General features: G+C 39.7%; 1 protein-coding gene across 24 annotated transcripts in view; it reads right to left on the bottom strand.

Moving 5' to 3' along the window:
• Window positions 1-22,721, bottom strand: part of Fggy (FGGY carbohydrate kinase domain containing) — a 414,685-nt gene that overhangs the window by 101,605 nt on the left and 290,359 nt on the right. For 23 of the 24 annotated variants that reach the window (XR_009227386.1, XR_009227389.1, XR_009227391.1 and 20 more), the window contains 2 exons: window positions 17,264-17,411; window positions 3,024-3,098 (listed from right to left, as the gene is read on the bottom strand). Coding sequence is in view for 15 of the 24 variants with exons in the window: in XM_058581509.1 (XP_058437492.1) it covers window positions 3,024-3,098; window positions 17,264-17,411 (223 nt within the window). In the remaining 9 variants the exon portion in view is untranslated. The remainder of the gene's footprint in view (window positions 1-3,023; window positions 3,099-17,263; window positions 17,412-22,721) is intronic. The other variant, XM_058581511.1, reaches the window with a different exon arrangement.

Raw genomic sequence — 22,721 nt, 5'->3', positions numbered from 1 at the left:
AGATGCCTTTAGGTCCTCCAGGGATCATTTGATGCCCATAGATTCCAGGTAAGTCTGGACTGCTCTAGGGGCATGGATCCTTAACAGCTAAGAGCAGCAGTTTTTAATTTAGTATTAAAAAAAAAAACAAAAAACAAAAAACAAAAACCGAGCTGTCCTTCAGGAATTTCACTTATTTCTCATTATCTAATCTTTCTAAGACTCATTTCTTGTTTGTTAAATAGTAATAATAATACCATATTCATTCAGTTAAAAATTCTATGGAATATAAAAAATGACAATGTGAAAAGAAATAAAAAGTGTGGTCTGAGACTTGATAAAACAGTAATATCTAAGTTACAAGCTTGCTGCTCTAGGAAGCTGGGCTGGAGCACCGGTAAACGTGTTTATGGATGAGGACTCTTCTGGTGATTAGCCATATACTAGGCACTCTGCTAGGCCCTTTCATGCCATTGCTAATGGTAAAACAAATTCGCATACTGCACATTGTTACCCTGCTTAGGAGTTATGTAATTTCCCTAAGAACAATATGTCTATATGGGAAGAAGTATAGCTACTTCCCAATTTGCATGGGAATACCGTGCGAAACTGATATTTCTAAAACCAGGGAGGTGGAGCCACATGATTAACAGGCCTAAGTCAAGAGTAAGACAAATCATATTTCCTGGGAAAAGCAGAGGAAGAACCTGAACAAGAGGCACTCCCTGGAGGGGCTGTGACAGCCTTGCTCCCCTGTGTGGCCTGGTTGACTGGAACTTCCCAGTCTGGTGGTTCCTTACAGGGCATTCCCTTCTGGTATCCCAGACTCCCAGACTCCACAGTGTACTGCTCTACCTCCTGGAATGCCCCACCAAAGGGCTTTGTGCCACAATGATTTTGTGCTCACCTTTCTGGAAAAAATGTTTTCACTGAGAAATTTAAATTAAAATTAGGCTACTCCACTGAGAATGTACAGAACCGAATGCAAATCAAGAGACTTCAAATGCAAATAGTACTTTTTAAGGGCCTTTTCTGAAAAGAAAACTACAGATGAACAGGCTATGGATGAACTGGGTAGTTGACAGGTCTTTCAATGAAGCATGAGCAAGAATTTTATTGCATGGAGAGTTTTGCACAGTCTTGAGCTAATTTTTCTCTTTCACTTCATTCCATTCCTATAAAATACCAACCATGGGTTTAACTACAGAGAGGAATTAATTGAATTTATTAATGACAAATAGGTACTAAGGCAATATTCAGGACCAAGGAAACAAAACCAATTTTTTCAAGGTGGAAATTATGGGAAAATATCTGTTGTCAGACTGCTTCATTAAGATGCACAGTTTTGCCTAAAAGATCAGCACACTCAGATCCTTTTGCAAAAGACACCTCCCAATTCAACTGAGTCCATAATAAAACCTTATGGAGAAATCTGTCCTAAAATACCTTTCTTTCATGATTTACAAAGATCATTAAGACAATGGGCAAAATAAAACAGTCACTTAAATACACTAAGGCACACTCTTTATTTTTTCTCTCCAGCCTACATTATGTTTAACTTCACTTTCAAATTCTTGAACTTCTGCTGCAATGTTCTTACTGGGAAAGGGACCTCTGTGAGAAAATCTGGGCCAAATTAATGATGTTTTCTAATATGTGTTAAGTCAAAACTATTCTCAGGAATGCCAGAATGTTTATTTTATCCAAGTAGATTTTACAAATAGATCAAAGAAAATTACAGCGTGGTAAAGTAGAAAGAGCAGGAGCCTGGGAGTGACATGGAGAGAGGTTCAAATTCCAGCTACCATGCATGAGCTGTGTGACCCTGGCAAATAGCCTGCCCCTTGTCTGTAAAATGAGGACAATACCATTGACATATAGGGTTACAGTCCTAAGTCACAGAGTAAGACTGCAGTGCCTGGTACAGAGTTGGAGTTCCCAAGAGGTCATAGTCATTACCACTAAGAGGTGAGGACCCTGAGCCCAATCTGTTTGACCTTGTCCTTCACATCTACCTCTTAGCAGTATGCTCACAAAACTGAGCATTACACAGCTTTGATTTTCCAAAATTATTCACTTTAATGTAAGTGACTCATTTTGCTAAAAGACTTTTCATATAATAACGTTAACAAGTTAGAAAATAAATGTTCCTCAATACTTCCTGTATCTAGTTGTATGCCTTCCCCTTCCAGCTCTGCCATGCACTGGCTATGTTGCCCTGATCAACACTGAGGCTTTAGATTCTAATCTGTGAAATGGGGACTATAATATCTACTTTTACAAGGTTGAATCAGATAATGGGTATGTGGTATTTGACATAGAGCCTGGTATATAATAAATTCCCCCAAATTCTATTATGTATTAATAATACATAATCATCATCACTTAAAAAAAGAGTAGTAAATAATTGTCTTTACTAATGTAGGTTTTCCTTTTTCATCGTAGTGTTCACTTCCTGCAGTTTGATAGGTGGCAGAACCATCTCTTTTTGACCAAGTAGCTATGCAAAAAATAGTGTGACTAACTTCACTGAAGTGGCCAAACTATTAAATCAATAAGGAGTGGCTTCAGGAAAACACAATTAAGAGGTATATAATCTGAAAGGACTATTTAATCAAGTTGGCTGATTCCATACTCCTATGTAGTGGCATCAAAGAAGGCATATTCCTTCAGTAGTTGGAAAGTTCTGTTCTCTGCTGTATACACATGGCACCTGGACAAACCTAAGTATTAAGAAAGTGCTTGGTGATGGGAGGATTAGATGAACTTTAGATAAGGCAAAGTGGGCGGTGGGAAAGGAAGGGAGGGGGCATGATGCTCAAAGACTTTAACTCCTTTCAGTTTCACTATGTAAGCTTATTAGCAAATCAAGCAAAGACCTTTATCAACTTTTCCTTCCAGAAATACCGGCATCTCTTTTTGGCAAGTTCTCCTTTAATTAAGAAACTCTGTCACAAAAGCATCTGGTGTATCTTGGGAGGCTTGTGTCTCTGAGTACATTGATAATCCTAAATTTCCTTAAAAATGACATTAAAGTGTCTTACAGCAATGGCTTGAACTGTGGCCAGGTAGAGGATGGCAAGATCATCAAGGTCCTGAGATAGTTTCAATCCAGTGACCTGTAGGGAGGAAGAAGAAGAAAAAAGAAGGAGATGGCCAGAAGGAGCTGCCATTGATACAGAGAATTCCCATGAACTATGAACATGTTAAATGTGTTTTCTTGCAGAAACAAGTTCATATGCAAATCCCCCTTTTGTTAGTTGAACGTGGGATGCCTACTAAATCATTTAATCTCCAGACCTGGGGAAAAAAATGTATCCTTTCCTCCCAGCAAAAATGACTTGCCTTTGGATTAAGCCAAAACGAAACAAAATAAAATTAAAACAATAGGAATATAATGTTTGATATTTCTTAGCATAAATTATATACCTTTTTTTATTTTAAAAAATTCTTACAAATACCTATTTTCTGTGACTTACAAGCAATCAGCATGTGAACAGTGGCATTCTCATACTAGATGATCATATTCTGAATTCTGCTCTTGTCAGAATTTAGTGTAATAGTGCCCAAAGGGTATTCAGAATAAAGTAATATGTCTCCTATAAATGCTATACCTACTAAGGGATAATTTAGAATCTGTGGTTTGTAAGGGAATCCCATTAAAGTCAATCGGAACCAGATGCTTATATGGAATAGGACAATCTCTGAGAGATTTTAGGACTGAACAGGATGCTGGATTTGGGGGCCATCAAGACTGTTCACAGTCTCACCTTCACATCTTTCATTCTTCCAGGTCTTCTTGTGGAATATGCCTAGAGGACAAGAGCTGGTGGTTTCATCCAGCCCAGCATGAAGTTTGTGGGCATCAACCCTATCATTCACATTAGATTTTCACATTATAAAATTAATTCACATAACACTCATTTACTCAGGTTATATAGTGTATATGGTCTTGAGTTCAACCAGATGTGAATATGTAGTTTGCAACAAAATAGAGGTGAACGGTCTACCTAGATTCCTGCCCTTCTTCCTCTCTGACTGCATTTAATTTCCTTCTCTAGACTCTGCCCCTAACCAGAATTGGGCTATTGCAGGGAACAGACACCATTCAGTTACTCCAACTGGAAACCTGAGAGTTCCCTTTCTTGCCTTCTATCTTACTTTCCATGTTTAAATGTTCCAAGTCTTGCATGTTTGACTTCCCCTACCTTTTCTGACTCCATCCTCTATTCTCTATCTTCAGAGCTCTTCACTTCCCTAATTCAGGCCACTGTGATGTCTTTCCTGACTGCTGAGCTGGAATCCCTGAGCAAATCTCCCTGTTTTATTAACAGTGTTCCTCTCTACAATGGAGCCAGAGAGATTGTTCTTTTGTGTAAATCTAATCAAATTATTCCCTGTTAAAAATTCTTCCTGTTGCCTTCAGTTCATGGTAGAAATGCCTGTACTGTGTGTGTATCTTCCTGAGCCCACCCCTGCTCACCTCGCCAGCACCTGTTCCTGCCCTTCCTTACTCAGCATCCTGTCCCCCTGCTCTTCTGAATCTCTCTTCCAAGTATGCCATGAGGGGATCCCTAATTTCAGTACAACTACCTGCTGATGGCTTATTCTTGGCAAATAATTGGGTACTACATAATAACTATGGCTTTGATTCTAACACACAGGCTGACAAAAAACTGGAAGAAAAGATCAGAGAAGAATTCTGAGGAATTCCTCTTCCCAGGCCAATTTTATAAAGGAACATCCCTCATGAAGTTGCACAGGGACCTAAACATATGGTAAGAATGCTGGAACTAGGAGAGAACCCAAACAATGCTGAGAATAGAGAACTTCATTTCACAGGTGAGGAAATGGTTTTCCCAAGGGAACACAGAGAATGGAAACCACAATCTAGGTGTTCTGACACACCTTGCCTGTATCCTTCACTGCAGTATCTCTAAAGCCTAGTGCTGTGCCTGGCACATAGTAGACATTAAATTTACATTTGTGCTATATGTAAACTAGTGACAATTCAAAGTTTTCTCCTTTTGAATGCCATTCTCTCTCCCAGGATCCTATCCTTCCCTGTCAATTTATACAACTATAGTTGAACAATATTTATTACTTGGCTCTTCAAATACTCACAGGGAGGAGAAGATATGTGTTCCATACCCCAGGAGGAAAAAAACACTAACTATGTGCTCTCAATTCCCCACACCCCACACTTACCCCTTTCAACCACAGGAGCGGCTTATATGAGATTGGGGTAAAGGCTGGGTCCCAGGCACTCATATGAGCCATTGTGTGAATAAGAAACAGGTACACAATCTAGGAGAATTAATTATAAAAAGGTATGGTCCTGGGGCAGGACCACTAGTCATGAATGAGTGTGTGCTTGCTCTCTTTCCTGCTGTTGTTGTGTTAGGGAAGCCAACTGGGCCACAGCTTAGAGCTCTCTTCCAGAACCAGGCAAGGAGGCTGCCTCCCTCTGGCTTCCTCTCTCTGGTCATCAATTGGAAGTTGACCAGTCCATGATCCTCTATGCACTTGATCCACAGTTGGGTTCTGAAGAACAGGTCTGGATGGATAATGTGTGATGGGGGTGCTGATAGAATTTCACCTTATAATCAAGAGGTATTCCCCTATCAGTATTTATTAGAAAATTTAGTGCTTTGAATTATAATATTGACAATATAACTGGTTCTTCTCAATTAGTAAGAATCCTTAAGTGAGAGGGGATGTGATGTAGTTGAATTTAATTTACTTAATCCCCAACAAATATCCATACAAATTTCCAGAAAACATTAGTATTTGAGCAGAAAGATATCATAGATACTTCTCAAAACTTCCATAGAGGAGGAGCTCAAAAATCATAGAGGAGAAATGGGAAGGTTTTTTTTTTTCTTTTCCCTAGACATTGAGAATGAGGTGATCAATGTATGTTATGGCCAAAAGGAATACATATGGGTAACATAGGTTTTCTTTTCCTGATAACTAAAACACAGTTGTCATTCAAGGAGACAAAATTATTTCTGTGAAGAGTTCTAGAAGGGTTTTTTACATGGATCACAATATAGGAGGTACTAACTATCAAAGGAGAAGCAGAGTACACATTCCTCCAAAGACATTCCCAATACCTGCTGACCACTAATACCAGAGCCATGGTGCAAAGCAACTGAGTGCAAGACATTTCTGTCTGAAGTGTAGAAGTACTCTGGTTTGGGATCCTGTTTCCTAACATCTCATCTGATATGCAGATGGAGAACAAAGAAGGGCAGATGACCATTAAGTCTATTTATCTCAAATTCCAGCAACCTCAGCCCTGCCCTGGCAATTCCAGCCTCTGATGGAACTTTATACAGAGTGCTTGCCACGTGGACCACTTGGGAGGATAAAGAACACCTGAGGAGCTGTCCTGAAGGAGAATGGCTGCAGTGTCCTGGGGGAGTATGGTTTTGTAATGGTTGAGAAGGCTGGGATGGCTTAATGGATCCACTGATAAGAGGAAGTGGGGAGGAAGCATACGTAGAAGGAGTGTGTTTAGAAATATGTATGTGCCTATTTTGAATATTTAGGCGAGACAGCCAAATGTATGAGGAAGCCCCCACTGGAGACTTGCAATGATAAGCACATTTTATTTATGTTTGGCTATTGTGTAATGGAGTGGAACTGTAAGAGAAAGCATTTAATTCATATTCTGAGACATGGGAACTATTCGTATGGTGGCCAAAACATACAAACAACTAGAATGGGTAATTCAACATCCTAAATTATCCTTCTCAAATGGAAACCACAATCTAGGTGTTCTGACACACCTTGCCTGTATCCTTCACTGCAGTATCTCTAAAGCTTAGTGCTGTATTTATCTGAATACTGGGATTTTTAAGCTTAGAAAAAAAGTATATATAAATGGAAAGATGATGCATGTTAGAGCAAGATACCTGGGTTTCAATTTTGATGTAGCCTGACAATTATGAGAGTTTTATAATCTCTTTGAGCTTCATTTCTTTCATGTGAAAAATGGGGATATGATACCGCAAGGCCTTTTATGAGAATTAAATGAGATCTTATTTACAAAATGCCATGTTTTTCCAGCAAGCTGCAGTGTTGCAAGAGCATCCTCGGATGCCCCCAGTACCCACTGTGTGTACATAAATAGCACTTATTAATTGTTCATTTGCTTTCCCTCTTCTTCTCCCTTCCGCCTTGCTTTTATTGGTGCACTATACTTGTACACAGGTTGGGTTAATTTTGACAATCATACTTCCATGGAATTTTACTCCAGTTTAGTTCCCAGTGTCTCCTCTTTTCCTTCCCTTTCTCACTCCCTCTATTCCCCTTCTTTTACTACACTGGTCTACTTTCTATTCATCTTTATGTTTTTAATTAGGTGAGATTCACTATGATATATTTATACATGCACATAGGGTAATTTTGTCAAATTCATTCTGTATTTCCTTTCCAGTCCCTCCTCCCTCCCCTCAATCTCCTTCTACCCTTCCCTCAGTCTTCATGATATTTGATCCCCGCTTCCCTATTTACTTTGTTCTAGCTTCCACATATAAAAGAGTACATTGAAACTTTGATTTTTCTGAGTCTGGCTTATTTCACATGGCACAATACTCTTCAGTTCCACCCATTTACCAGTAAATGCCACAATTTCATAATTTAATTTTTCTTTATGGCTGAGTAAAACTCCATTGTGTATGTATACCACATTTTCTTAATCCATTCATCTATTGATAGGCCCCTTGGCTGTTTCCATATCTTGGCTATTGTGAGTTGCACTGTTATAAACACTGATGTTGCTGTTCCCTTTCTCTTAATAAATGTTCATTCTCTTTCTTTGTAATTGCATTGAGTTCAACCCCATTCATTAACTGACTTCAAAGCAATAAATAGCATGTCTCTGGACATGCTATGGGAACCATGAGGCAATGAATGAAGGGCATTCTCGACTGCTGGCTGTACCCCACACAGCAGCTAGGGAGAAGGTAGGTTGATGATTAGCATTGAGATCCTAAGGCTAAAGATATAGAACCATCTAGGAGTGTGGAGAAATCATATGCCCCTGATGAGTACCAAGGGACAGGTAGCACAAATGTGTGGGGGACACATTTGTAAGGCTTAGACAAAGCCTTAGTCCTTATCAGCCTGTAAGTGTTCATTTTTTCTCTTAAACAGAAAGACAGATGGTAACACTTCACCTGGACTTCAGCTTGAATCTTGCTGCCACTTAGTAGCGGCCTAAACTTGGGGATACCTCTTAACACTTTACTGATATCCAAGCTGAGTGTAGATTCCTGGGAGCTTACATAAAACGAATTTTGGTGTGAGCCCAGTGATTTGTGTTTTAGCAAGGATTTAATAATGCACTAAATTGTGGGAATGAGTATCCTAATTCTTGGTATTTTGAATTTTAGGTTCATGAGCCCTTAAAATGATTTAAGATTATTAATAGATGGATTATAAGTAGAGAATTTCTAATCTGGGTCCAAAATGCTCCAAAATCTGAAATTTTTTGAGCAGGACAGACATCGCAAGTGGGAAATCCCACACCTTAAAACTTTGTTTCATGCATAAAATTATTATAAATATTGGTATTGTATAATAAAAATGTATGAAATTCGTGTTTAGACTTGGGTACCATCCCTAAGATATTTCATTACATATATTCAGATATCCCAAAATCTAAATCTTAAACCTGAAACACTTCTAGTCCCAACGACTTCAGATAAAGCATACTTAACCTGTGGTAATTCAGTTGATTTTTTTCCTTCCTAGTTGTTAAAAGCATTGATGTGATTATACACGTTAGTCAGAAAAAAAAGGGCTTAGGGATAGTTTCCCAAGGGGTCCCTAAAGAATACAAGAGACAAGTAAAGAAGATTCCCAGTCCTGAGGTTTTTCTAGGGTCATCAGAGCTTGATGGGGTTATCCAAGGCTCAGGGGAATTTGTTGAAAGCTTTCTAGAACACAATGGAACAGCAAAAAATGCCCTGTTTGCTCAGTCAATAATGAAGGTGGAACTGATGGACAAGGCAATGAGGAAGATCAGAGAAAGATCTATAGAAGGGAGGAGAGAGATTGAAGGCCAGGTCTGAAACAATCCAGCAGCCTAGAAGAGAAAGGGGGACAAATCTCCACAGGGATGTTGAGAGGATTCAGTAAGTGTCAGGATTCCAGGCTAACACTTGGCATTGCCTAAAACTCATCCAGATTTGGGGGACTGCAGATGAATGCACTACTACAATGTGGAATTCTAAAGAGGTCCCAAAGATTCCTGTCCCTTGGTTACTCATACACTAATTAGGCACAGCTATAAAGAAACATGGCAGATGGAATTAGTTATTAGCCAGTGACCTTAAAAAAGGAAGATTATCCAGTTGTACTCACAGTAACTACATGAATCTTTTAAAGAATAAGAGGAAGGCAAAAGCATCCATCAAGAGATCAGATAGAAGAGTGAGGCAGAAAGGAAAACCAGAGAGGTTGAAAGTATGAGAAGGATTTGACCCACCACTGACGGGTTTGAGGGTGGAGGCACTGGGTGATGGGCCCAGGAATATCAGGAGCCTCTAGATGCTGAGAGCCCTGGCTGACATTCAGCAAGGAAACAGGGACCTTGGTCCTTCAACGGCTGGTACTAAATATGGCCAACAACTTGAATGTGTTTAAAGCAGATTCTCCCCAGAACCTTCCAGTAGGAGTCTCTGGTTTTGGTCTTGTGAAAACTGGAGCAGGAAAACCAGTTGAGCCCACACGGACTTCTGACCCATGGAAGTATGTGATAATCAATATAAACTGCAAATTTGTAGTAGTTCATTAAAACAGCAATGGGCAACTAATGCACACACTAAGTATGGATGATGGGCTGAAGTTTTCACAACCTGTTCTGTTGGTGAATCCTACACCACACATCAGTCCATTTTCTGTTTGCCTCCTGCACCAGACACGTCATGCTTTGTTTGCCCTATATCTGAGGCTCTAAGTTTAAGCCATTTTGATGTGCTCATGCACCAGTATTCCAAAGCTGCTCTCTACAACTCTCCTGTCCAGACTTGCTGCTGTCTGAATGCCAGCTTGCTTTGAGTCTGAATGCCAGCCTGGATCTCATTCTTGGTCTTCTTTCTTCAGTTTCTTCCCACTGTTTATCTCCTGCACCTTCCCACTGGATTTCACCTGATTCCCCTCTCAGCCTTCTGTCATGCTACTCTGCCTTGTAGGAGATTCCTGTCCATCCACACTCTTCCTTTTGGTTTACTTATTTGCTGTATATAGGAAAGGCAATAAGAAAAAAAAATAGCAATAAGAAAGAAAAGTTTGACTCAGTGATATAATTTAAAAGTCACTAAAATGAGGAAGAGATATGATAGGCACTTTGAAAACAGAGAAGAGGGATTGAGGAAGCACAAAGTTCTAGTTCCTTTTCTTTTTAACTATTTTTTCTTTCTCCAAAGAATGTCAGTGATTCACGTTTGAACTGACTGTTTTCTAATCTACTCTTTTCTCCTCTGGGTAAATTACTTAAATTCCCTAAGCCTCAGTTTCTCTCTTCTTTTAAATGGGGTAACAATATTATCTCACCAGGTGATTATGAATGTGAGTAATGATACATGTGAAACAACTTCATGTCAGGTCCCTTAAATTGGCCTTATTATAAATCACAACCAATCGGTCACTTCAAAAATAAAGCATATTATAAGAAAACCAGTTAAATGACACTGAGGACACTAGTCTTTGTCACACTATTTGAGTTTTCATGAGCAAACAGTAATAAAAAATGGTTGAATAAAACAGTGTTAAATAACAACAAAACAGTAACCAACTCATATGTAAGGGTCTTCCTGTTTTCAAGACTTACAAAGATATCATTCAAGAGCTGCTCCAGGTGGCTCAGCAGCTTCCATCTCTATCATCTATCTCCTTATCAGAAGACAACATAGGGGTACAACCTCTGGCCTCTCCTGAGCTTGCACAGATACTCAGATGAGTTGCTGACTTCATCCATATCTGAATCTGTTAGCAAGCATCAGGCTAGGATTTGGTCTCTTAGGAATGGGCTAAGACCTTGGAATGCTTCTTTCCTAACCCTCAACCCACCATTGGCACACTTGCTCTGAAGACCAATGGAACAGCACAGTCTCTCCAGAAGTTTTAGTCATGTATGGGCCAACTTTCAAATCACAGTTCTTCAGAGAACCAGAAAATAACTTTTAGTTCTGGGTAGTGAAAGACTTCCAAAATGAGGCAGAGAAAACATATTTCGTGCCCTGCTCTGTGTCCAAAGCAATTTACTTCTTTGAATGAGTATTTTGGAAAAGAATTAAAATAAGCAAATAAACCACCACCAACAAAACCCCTACCACCACAAAAATAAAGAGGTAATAATAATCTGTGACTAAAAACTAATTTCATATACAAGGAGGAAAGCACATTTTCAAAATTATTACCACATTAGCTGTATGGTAGGGCCCACCAGATTTGAGATGCTTCTTGTATTGGAGAGAAAATAAGGACAGGGTTCTACTACAGAGATAAATATCCAGACCTGCATGAAAAATGCTTCCTGGGATGGACTAGGGGTCTTCAGCTTCCTAGCTAGTTTTGTAACTGGTGATGTCAGTGGCTGGTGAGTTCAGTTAGTTCCAGGGCTAAGAGGGGTTCCTACAGCTGCAGGCCGAAGGTTCAAAGGACATGCAAGTAGATGCTACCAGGCAGAAGCTACAGGAAAACACATTAGTTGCTGTGTGCCTGTCACTGGACCAACATCTCTTGGTTTGACAGTGACTCGGCAAAGAAGCTTGGCTTGCTCCACCTTTGATGTATGTGCTGACCTCATAGAGCTAACATGCAAATGTCACACACTGATATATTTTCAAACTAAGATGTAAATAGGTCCAATTTCAACATGTGAGTTTTCTTTACTTCTTTAGAATGGTGAAAACCATATAACCACTCATTCAAAATAAGAATAGTCACACACACACCCACCCCTAAGATTTGCAATCACTCCTAATGGTGAGTATTTGCCTCCATATCATGTATGACCATGTCCTTTCTTTACTTTAAAAGCATGCATTTCTTTTGTATTTAAAGAAGCTGGAATTACCAGTGTCAAATGTTTGGATACTGGGAGTTATTACTTATGCTTCTCCTTTTTTGGATGATGGTATGTGTAGCTTTAACCTTCCATACCTTATTTATCAACTGAAAGGGAAAATACTTACGTAAGAAGCTAATTAGTCCAGGTATCCTATTAAGCTGACCACCCCTATTTCCACCATCTCTTTTTAGCCAGGTGCTACAGGTTGATACTGTTATCACCAAAGGAAAACCAAAAAGCTGGTGACACAGGAAGACAACTGTTGCCAGAAGGAAAAAATTCTATTTAGGGGGAAGATTTTTGGGTTGGGTCCTGTGTTTGTGTATGAGGGTAGGCATCAGAGTGGAAGACCTCAGAGTAGGGTCAAATCTGGAGTGGCAAATAACTTCAAATCTGAGTCAGTGAAGTTGGGAAGAAAGCCTAGAGACATTCCCAGGAGGAAACCACAGCTAAGACCAGGGTTAGAATAAAAATGGGTGGAAAAGTGACGAGCTGATGATGAGACCAAAGGAGCAAGGTCAAGAAGTGTGGTTCAGTATCAAACTATGTGTGGTGCATCTGTTGGAACTCCTTTTATCATCCTAGTTGCATTCTGCAAAGTCCAGAGTTATGAGTTCAGGCAGACTCATGAAGCTGTGCATCCTAAAAATCAGGATTCATATTTCTATTGAAGCTCTGCCTCTCCTTTGCATTGTGACCTTGGGCAGCAGCTTTCATTATTCACTTGGTAAATGATTGTAATAACCGACTGAAAGGCAATTATTTGATGTCAGGTGCTGTTGAGATTAAAAAAAACAACAACAAATAAGCCATAGACTCTACCCTCAAAATGTTTTTCTAATATATTAAATTTTAAAAAATGCTATGCCTTATGACAACTCTGATCTTCTTTTCATCCATGAAAATTATGGTTCATATTGCTTTCAATGTAGGTTTTGATTTGTTTATTGCATTTTTACTTGTTTTATGTCTTTGTCATTTCTTGACCCTCTCACTGTGTTGTCTTTTCATCTTAACTCAACTTTTCCTGTAAGTTTAGGCCCTACCCTATTTTAGAGAGATATGCCTTTTAAAAAAACCTCTAGAATATACCAAGAAGTTCTCCAATATTTTCTTTTGTTTTCAGTAATAAGTTTCAAGAGAACTTTTTGTAAGTGTTTTAAATGGTATTTCTTTCTTCTTTGTATGCAATGCTTTTCCCTGTGGGGCTCACTTTATTATTTTTTAAAATACACCCCAATTAGGAGCTAGGCCTATTCAATATTTCCCAGAACACAGGACACATGATTCACTCTCAGCCCCATTCACTGTACACTTGATTTGCTTCTTTGGATCTCCAACTAGATGCCAGTGACCAGAGTGCAATGGTTTTTTATCTGTGTAGCTTTATAGGATTGAGGAAGGTCACTGTTAACTGACTTCCTAACCTTAGAACAATCCTTCTTCCAAATTCACAGAGCTGTCAAGGCTTTTCCTGTGTCTGCCCCAGAAGCAGAGTTTTATGCAGGAGGCTTAGAATGCAAGTCCTTGCGTTGATTCTGACTCATACTTCCGGCCCTTTGGCAGCTTTCAAACAGATTGAACTGAAAGGAAGATAGGGAATGTTTCAAGTTGTGGGGGGAATCTAGGAAATTAAACTCACTGTCTGCTTCTAAAAATCAATACAAAACAAAACAATACAACATAACCAAGGGCAGTAGAGAAGAAGGGTAACTGTCCTGTTTTTAGGCTTAAAACAGCTGTGTGCTTGCAGCTAGGGAGCAGAAGGTGGAGAGAGACTTTGTTCCTATGTCCTATAGCATGTTTATCAATCAAGCTGAATAGTCTTCCAGATTCTCAAAGATCTTCCCAGATTCTTTTTGGGAATCTCAAACCTAGTTTGCCTAGTTGAGTATCATTTTAATTTTCAAACCCTCCATAAGTTTATGCCACTTTTACTTCTTCACTGGTATTTTCAAGTAGAGAAAAGCTGTGTCAGCTCACCAGAGAGGTGCCCTTTAAAAAAACAAAACAAAACAAACAAACAAACAAAAAAAACCCCAACAACAACAAAGTGAGAGATTGGCTAAGCCATTCCTTTGGCTTGCCCACATGTCCATGCTGCAAGGCTCTCACTATGGAATGGTGATGGACACACCCACTCATACATGTACAGTAATGATTTTGCACATTTTCATATGAACTTAGGACAGATACTTTTCTTCTTTCCATTTTCTGAGCTTAGCATAGACTTGTAAATATTAGGTATTCATTAAAAAGTGAATGGATGGATGTTTAACAAAGGTTTGGGGAGAGTCAATGGATGAAAGAGTAATGAACTGGGAGGATAGGATGCTGTGGAAGCAGAAGAGCCCAGGGACTCCAGAGTGTCTCTGGGAACACACTTTCTTTCATTTTTCCCCAAGAAAAAATATGCTAACTGTAATCTATCATGGGTTAGACAAATGAGGAGCCAAATTGTGGCTATTCATACATTCGTGCTCTCTCTCCTTCTAGGACACTGTATATACCATGTTTCCTTGGCCCCTGAATCCTCTTCCCTCCTTGACTCAGGGTTAACCTTGCTTCCTATAAGAAGCCTTTCCTGACCATGAACACCAGATCTAATCTTCTTCCATGCATCTACAGAGCCCTGGCAATGAGTGATACCAGGAACTTGACCCCATCTTCCCACTACCTGTTTGTCCCCCAAATGTTCCTGAGTGCTGTAAGTCTAGTTACTTTTATATCTCCCACCAACTATAATAGGGCCTGCATTTGTTTGATGGACAAAGTATGACAAAATGGGAACTTAATTTACTTGGATATTAATATTAGTACTAACCACTTATATAAACAGCATGAATCAGTAGCTATCAAATCCATTTGGTATTAATAAATTGTTCATATGTTTATTTTTTCTAGAGCCATAATGGCCTCTTTATTCTCTCCATGTTGACAATAAATTATCATTAAGCACTTACTATGTGCCTAGAGAAATGACTCAGGAGCCAAAAGAAGAAACTGTATATGGTTCTTCCCTCCTGGGGTTTTTCTGACAATTCTAGTTGCTCTCAGTGTTTCATGGAGTACTTCCTAACCCCTTTAAACCTGTGCAATGAGTATAGAAATTATACCTTATTTTATCTGCAACAGAGCTTGGCACACTGCAGACATCCAGTAAATATTTATTGAATGAGCCCTGAAGACAGGACTGGCAGAAAGATACAACATATGATAACAGAGAGGTTCTAGCATATAATTTGTAATAACATTTTAGGTTTTGCCAAAAGAATATAAGATGATTATAGAAAAGTTTTGGAGGGGGGTATTTCAATATTGTTCAAAATTGGATTGAAAGAAAGATTTTGGAAAAAGCTTTAGCCCAGAATTGCCTTCCTTCTATCATATCTAGGTCACCTTCTTCTAGTGTTGTGATGCAGCCTGGCTTAAAGATAGCTACTGCAGGGTGAGCCTAACCCCAAGGATAGTTATAGAGGGAAATTGCTGCTAAGAACATCAGGAGACATGTGAGATACATTTGCGAGGCAATATAACTTCTCTACAAAGTAAACATTACAAGATTTCTAGATATAATTGGCCATATGTCCCAATGCAAGAAGTCCCTTTTGGCAGTATATATTTATTCTAATGAGACAGACATTCCTGGAAATACTCTGACTCCTGTGGAATTTCACTTTGCATTGGGTCAGCTTCATTAGAATACCCTTAAAATGCTAATTCTTAGGTCTCCAGATGTCATGCTTGGTTTTCAGAAACACACAAAAACTACTGGGAAACTTGGGTACTAAGTCTGGGTACAATGGATGTTGGCAAGGGCAGACCCCCAGGCCAGTGTCACTCCAGAGCCCTGATAATTTTATGTGCAACCCTTCTATGTTTTGGAGTCATACTAAGAACTGGTCAAGCTTCTTAACTTCTTTAACACTTTAAATGTTTATCTGTATTTGTTTTTTGATATTTGTCTCTAATTAAGGCATTATTTTTGTACTATATTAAACCATTCTTTCCCCATCCTCTGTTTGTAAGTGGAATTGGTCATAACTGAACCTGTTGCTACAAAGCTATCTTTTTCTGCCTCCACTGGTCAATAAAGCGATCCAGTTTCTTTTGTGTTTTATGGGCATGCCTTATAGACTGGAGGCAAAAACTTTTGCCCTGTCCAGTTTTCTTTTCTCTTCACTATGTCTCACTTTTATTTATGGAAGTTGATCATATAAACTAGGTTATGAAAATAAAGTTCAGATCTTCCTGTTGGCATCATAAAAGTATTTAAATAATCTCAGTGAAACTAACCACAGACTCACAGTATTGTGAAAGTTCCTGAAGCCAGCAATCTTGATTCACGGGTCAGGCTGCCACTGTTTATCTGCCATGCATTGCTCTGACTTCCCACTTTAATTTCCCTTATACCTACTTCCAAACTTATTGGCACCTTCATGGGTTTGACATTCATGGTTCTTACCTGGCCCCTGGGAACCAAAACTCAGCTCTGCTTCTCTAGCTTTAACCTTCCTCAACCATCCTTGAACATGATTCCTGATGGCCAGATGGTACCTGGCCACCTGATCCCACCTGGCCTTCAAGGTATTATCTCTCTGCTTTTTTAGGCAGTTGTGAGCTTACACACCAAGTTCATTCTGGACTGTCCAGAAGAGCTCAGAATCTCTATGCTGAAAGTGATCTTTATGACCAGTAAGGGTGAAATTTATTCTCCAACCTAAGTTATTAATTGTATTTATTTTTACCAAAGTTTAATCTAAAACCCTAAATATATTGGCATAGGCTCTGAAGAACCCTGACTCAAAGCCTAGGTGATGTGTAGCTGGGGCACACAAGACCATGGGTGGTAGCATTTACCACTGACTCACCAGGTGGCCTGGAGATGGAGATGGAAAACATGAATTTATGAAAATTACATGGGAATAACTTTCAGCCACTCCACAGACAAAGAGGCAGCAGTAGCTGAATGTAGGAAATACTACTTAGAATATGATCAAGGTTGGCTCGGGAACAATAAGAACTTTCAGCAGATCCTCCCAGGGAGCCCCAACAGAAACACATCTGCAAGGAACCAGTGCACTCTTGGCCTATTCTGTTTCATTTGTCCTTTTTCTCTTTCTCCCTACTTTGATTCCTCCAAACTTTGTAGTTGTTTGGCCTGCCTTCACCTTGGTGCAAGGACTGGCTGTTACTTACCATGCCCTTTAGTGTCAGATCTGCTAAGGGAGACCGGTTGCCATGGAAATCTGGCCAAACATGCAGATCAACAGTGAGGAAACCCACAGGCTCAGCCTTCTTAATCAGATCCAGGTGACTATTCAAATATGCATATATACTCTGGCATCTGGAAGAGAAATGGATTTTGTTTTTAAAGGGGGGGGGCAGGGTTGGAGAGCAAATTGTTCTGTAGAAAGAAACCATTTGTACTTCCATATCAGACCCAAGAAAGTAAAGCAGATTCCCAAAACCTCTGAAAAGAAACTAGCCTACCATGCTCTCAGATCACACTGTACTTTCATCAAGAAAGGGCAATCTGTCCTGGAGGCAAGCAGGAAGAGTTAGAATCAGAAGGCCAGATCTAGGAATGGTTTTACTTCTGATAGGTGTATAACCATGAGAAAGCTTTTCAGACCTTTGGAACTCATCTGTGAAAACAGATATCACAATCCCTGTCCAACTTACCTCATAGGGTTATTCTGAAGATCAAAGAAGATTATATATGCAAAGGCTGCATTCTGTAAACTCTACAATATGGTACATATGTAAAGGATTTATTAAAATCAGTCTTTGTAATTGTAATAATAATAATGATGAAATGACAAATGAACACAAATACATGTTCCTGGTCTCAATATGGGAATTTGCTGAGAAAGTGACTGAAAGTCATGAATGCAGTTAGGATCAGGAGAACGAGACCTGATTTCCAACTGTAACCATTAAATGACATGGTGAGAATTCTTTCCCCTTTTTAAGCCTTGATTTCTTCATGAGGGAATCAGACCAACCCCCTCATTCTTCATACTTTCAGTTGAGAGGACAGCAGAGGAAAGACTATAGTCTTGGAAGTCAAGCCAGAGCTGGGTTTAGGTCTTGTTTCCTCTTGTCCCAGCTGGGAAGTAAGACTTGGCCTCTCTGAACTGTAATTCCCCATTCACAAAAGAGGTATAAGGATCCCTCCTTCACTGGGCTAAATCTTACTGCATGGCACAAGGATGAAAGCTGGCTAGCTGGGCCCTCTCTAGAGGGGCTGCCTTCCAAAGTGCTGAACCACTGATCCCACAAGAAAGTGGAAACATCAGTTTGGCATCTCTGCCACTTCCCACTGGTGTCCTTGGAACTACAGCTATAAAGGTTTAAAACCTGGCTTGAATAATGTCAGAAAAATGTATAGGAAATCAATGTCCAAAGGAGGTTAATATCTAAGACACTTCAGACAATATTTATGACTTGCATTTGTAAAATGTTTTAGAAGTAAGGCTCAGCGATTTCTAGTTCTAGTTTTGTGATACCAGGAGTCCCCATGGATCCCATGAAGTTCCTGTAAGTTTTCTAAACTAAGTGTAAGGAAACAAACTAATAGGTGGAGTCTTGCTTTTCAACCCCCTCCCCCCTTTATCACTAAAACCAAATACAGAGATGTAGAAAAGCAAAACTGCCCCTGCATGTGTACCAGTGGGTGTGTATCAACTCAAAAATGTGTATGTATGATGTGTGCTGGGCGGAGGCAAAGGCAGCCCCACCTAACACCAATCTCTTTGCTTCTTGCTATAACACCTCTGCCTCCAAACACATCAGGAGGAGTGACATCTGACCAGGACAAGGCTCAACACCCACAGGGCAGCAGCTGCTGTTCCCTGAATCTGCACCAGGCTTCCACCCATGGTCCCGGGAGAGAGGCATCACCAATCCCCCTCTATAGAGAGGACATTCAGAGAAGTGGAGAGACAGGACCAAATCCAAACGAAAATCTTTCTTGGTATGATTCTGAAGTCAAGTGCTTCCTGTATCTTAGGTTCAGAATTATTTGGCAAAGCCTCCCCACTCAAGCCTTATTTTAAAATATGCCATTATGGTTTTAGGAAAGGATTCTTGAGGCTTCTGTGGCAGGTGGGCCAGAGCAATATATGGAGGCAGAATATGATCACGTCCTGGGTTTCCATCTCCCAGCTCCCAGGAACCACATTCACAACAGAAGACTGGAACATCCTTTCTAGCCAGAAGCCAAGTGTTTACCCTAACTCCAGCCACTTTCCATTTCAGAACAGTGTCAACGCTTTTAGAGTAAAGGGACTTTTATTTTATTTTTTTAAAAGAAGTGCATGTCTATAAATCTTTTCATTCTGCCTCTCAAGGAATCTCAGAGCAGGGCATCTGGTTTCAGACATCTGGGTCAATAAGAACCTATAGGCCTAATTACTATTGATTCGTCATTGTCTCATTTACTGTGGGCCTTTGCAAACAGTGAGATTCATTTAGCCTCTACATATATGGTCACTCACGCACTAATGAGATCCCTGGGGGATGGGGCATATGCTTACCCCTTTGACTCCTAACCTCCTCCCAGCTGTGTGTTTATTCTTTGGATTCAGCCATTCCCCTACATGTTTTTTCAATTATACCTTACCATGTGTGCTATCTGAGTATATCATTCAAAATGAAATGCACTTGGAAGACATTAAAATAACTAATGCACATCATTATTCACATAATTTTAACCTTGCATGATGCTTTTTTTGGTTCTGACTTTGTTTCATTTTGTATGTTTTATCAATTCCCTTTCAAATGGCAGTCTGCCCTTCTCCAACTAGGGAATCACATATTAATTGTGATCCCAATTGAATCGTTCTCCCTCCCTCTCATGAACTCCAGGCTCATATATCTGATCTCAGAGAGAGTTCTGTCTGTCCAAGTCCCACTGGGGTATGATGGAAAAAACACTTGCAACAACCATGAAGTGACTTCATCATGTACCAGCTGGATGAGCAGGCCCATCAACCTGAGTCTAGTTTACTCTTTTGCAGTTAGGCTAATACTCTCTATCTTTCAAGCTGCTAGGAAGATTAAATATAGAACACAGGCTTGATCGTCAGCAATGCAATAAATGAATAAGCAAACAAACAAACAAATAAAATAAATACAGAGCCCTCATCACTATAAAATGGCAGTGATTGAGAAATAGTTCACTTGCCTTTGTCATCACAAGACATACATCTTTAGATTTTAAAATACCCAAGAGTCAGGGAAGATTTTTTTTTTTTTTTTCAGAATATGTTGCTTACTATCTTAAATGCAGACAGCACCCGTGGAATCTCTTCTACTCTTCATTTCTACAAATTACTTAATTCTTTGAATTCACACACTGCCCAGAAGTATGGTGACCATACTCTCAACCCCCAAATCAGAATACATGGTATGACAAAAGACATGTGCATCCTTTCCAAGAGTAAGAACAAGGTCTTGGAGAAGAAGCTCCAACACTGTAAGTCTCCAGTTTCTAACTTCTCAGCCCAACACAATATACATTCTTCCAGTCCCCATTCTACTGAAACTCAACCCACCATAAAACTCCCAGGGATCATTTCTGCATTTTACATCATTTGACCATTTCTTCCTCATTTTGTTCTCTTCCTTTTATTTCCCAAACACTCTATTCTCTTGATTTTTCTACCTCTATTCTGGTCGGATCTCTTCCTGTACTTGTCCCTTAAATATCTGAGCTCTTCCAGAAATCTGTCTGAATTCCCTTGGATGATACCATCCTTCTTTTAGAGCTCCAGTTACTATCCAGTACTGAGGACTTCCAAATATGTGTCCTTATATCCTGCTCATTACTCTCTGATGAGTTCCAGGTCAAATATCCAACCACCCATCAAATGTCTCTTCTTGGATATCCCAAGGCAACTTATCTAAAAATATTTAATCTGACACACATCATCTTTTCTGACATATCCATCTTCCTACTGTGTTCCTTGGTTTAATCAAAGCCAATATCATTTAAGCAATTGTCCAAGCTACTGCTTGGAAGAGTCATGGCAGGCATCATTTCTGACTTATTTTTCTCTCTCTACTCCCCAATCTAATCTTTCACCAAGATTTGATTTCTCTTCTAAATATCCCTGTAACTAGCAAACTTTTCTCCAGCTTACCTGCTGCTACTTTACTAAGGCCACCTACACTTGGTCTCCAAGTTCATCTCCCAACGTGCAATCCTGCTCACTCCAATGAGGCTTTCTGTACTTCTTCCTGGGTGATTCTTCTACAACACAACGCTGATGATTCCCAGCCCTGATTCAACCCTGCAGTGGCTCCTCCCCATTGTCCTCAGGACAAAGGACAGATTTCTTTACTGGCACAAGATGCTCTTCATGAGCTGGTTTTCCCCTCCTTTCACTGTCCTGTGGACATGTGCTCATTCCTCCCTGCTTGCTCCATGCTCCAACTGCACCTAGCTAACTTTCATTCTCACAACACGCATGCCTCAGCTTCTGAATGTTTGCCCACTCTGCCTCCTGTTGGTTAGAATCCCTTTCCTTGCCTTCTTTACCTTCTCTGTGTCAATCATCATTTAGACTCATATGTGATGTCATCTTGAGACACTTCCTGAGCCCTGGCTCCTTTCACTGCCTGTGCTCCCACAGCCATCTCAGCTCCTTGCCTTTGCTCTTCAAGGCAACCTCTTCAGAGGAGAGGAGGAGCCATCCTGGCATTTCTGAGTACTCTCAGTTATGGACAGCCACCCAGCTTCATCACTTGTGCTAGGGGTTGGGCAATAACACTCCTGTCTCTGGGTTGGGAATAAAGAGACCTCCTTTTTAGTATACATGAATATTTAATACCTTTAACCAAGTAGAAATGTTCTCCTACTTATCAGCTATTAATTCACTAATTCTCCATTTTGTTTTTACATTCTCCAGAATTTTACTGGGAACTTTTTTCTTCTCTGGGAGACATTACCCAAATGTTTTTATCCCAGTCTTCATCCCCCTGAAGAAACTTTTGGGTTACTTTTAGAAATAATTTTAAAAATTTTCCCTGCTGTCTTTTTAACAGTTATTTTTACTTACTTATTTATTTTAGATATACATGACACTAGAGTATAATTTAACATATTATATATACATGGAGGATAACTTATTCTAATTAGGGTACCATTCTTATATTTGTACATGACGTGGTGTTTCATAGGTCTTGTATCTATATATGAACATAGGAAAGTTAAGTCCTGTTCATTCTACTATCTTTCCTGTTCCCATTCCTGCTCCCTTCCCTTCATTCCCCTTTGTCTTATCCAATAAACTTTTATCCCTCCCCACCCTTATTATGTGCTAGCATCCACATATTGGAGAGAAGACTCAGCTTATTTCACTTAGCATGATAGTCTCCAGTTCCATCCATTTACTGGCAAATGCCATAATTTCATTCTTTTTAATGGTAAGTAGAGGAATAAGGAGACTTACTCTAGTGTGATGCTGAATACTTGAATTGCCTGCTTAGAATCTGGCAATGGCCAACGACTCCTTTTCCATAAAATCTGTTTTAGATCTTGACTTAGAAGGCCCTGGACGATCCAAACCCTTTGTCTCCAGCCTCTTCTTACCTATGATTGTCTGTGGCCTGATATCAATTCCTCAGATTTCTCCTCATTGTTTTCACA

This window comes from Marmota monax, unplaced genomic scaffold, assembly GCF_021218885.2.
Source record: "Marmota monax isolate L192 unplaced genomic scaffold, Marmota_monax_Labrador192_F-V1.1 WCK01_AAM20220418_F8-fsc00023, whole genome shotgun sequence".
In the NCBI taxonomy this organism is placed as follows: domain Eukaryota; kingdom Metazoa; phylum Chordata; class Mammalia; order Rodentia; family Sciuridae; genus Marmota; species Marmota monax.
Note: the sequence above shows the minus strand (reverse complement) of the source record. Positions and strands in the feature narration are given on the sequence as shown.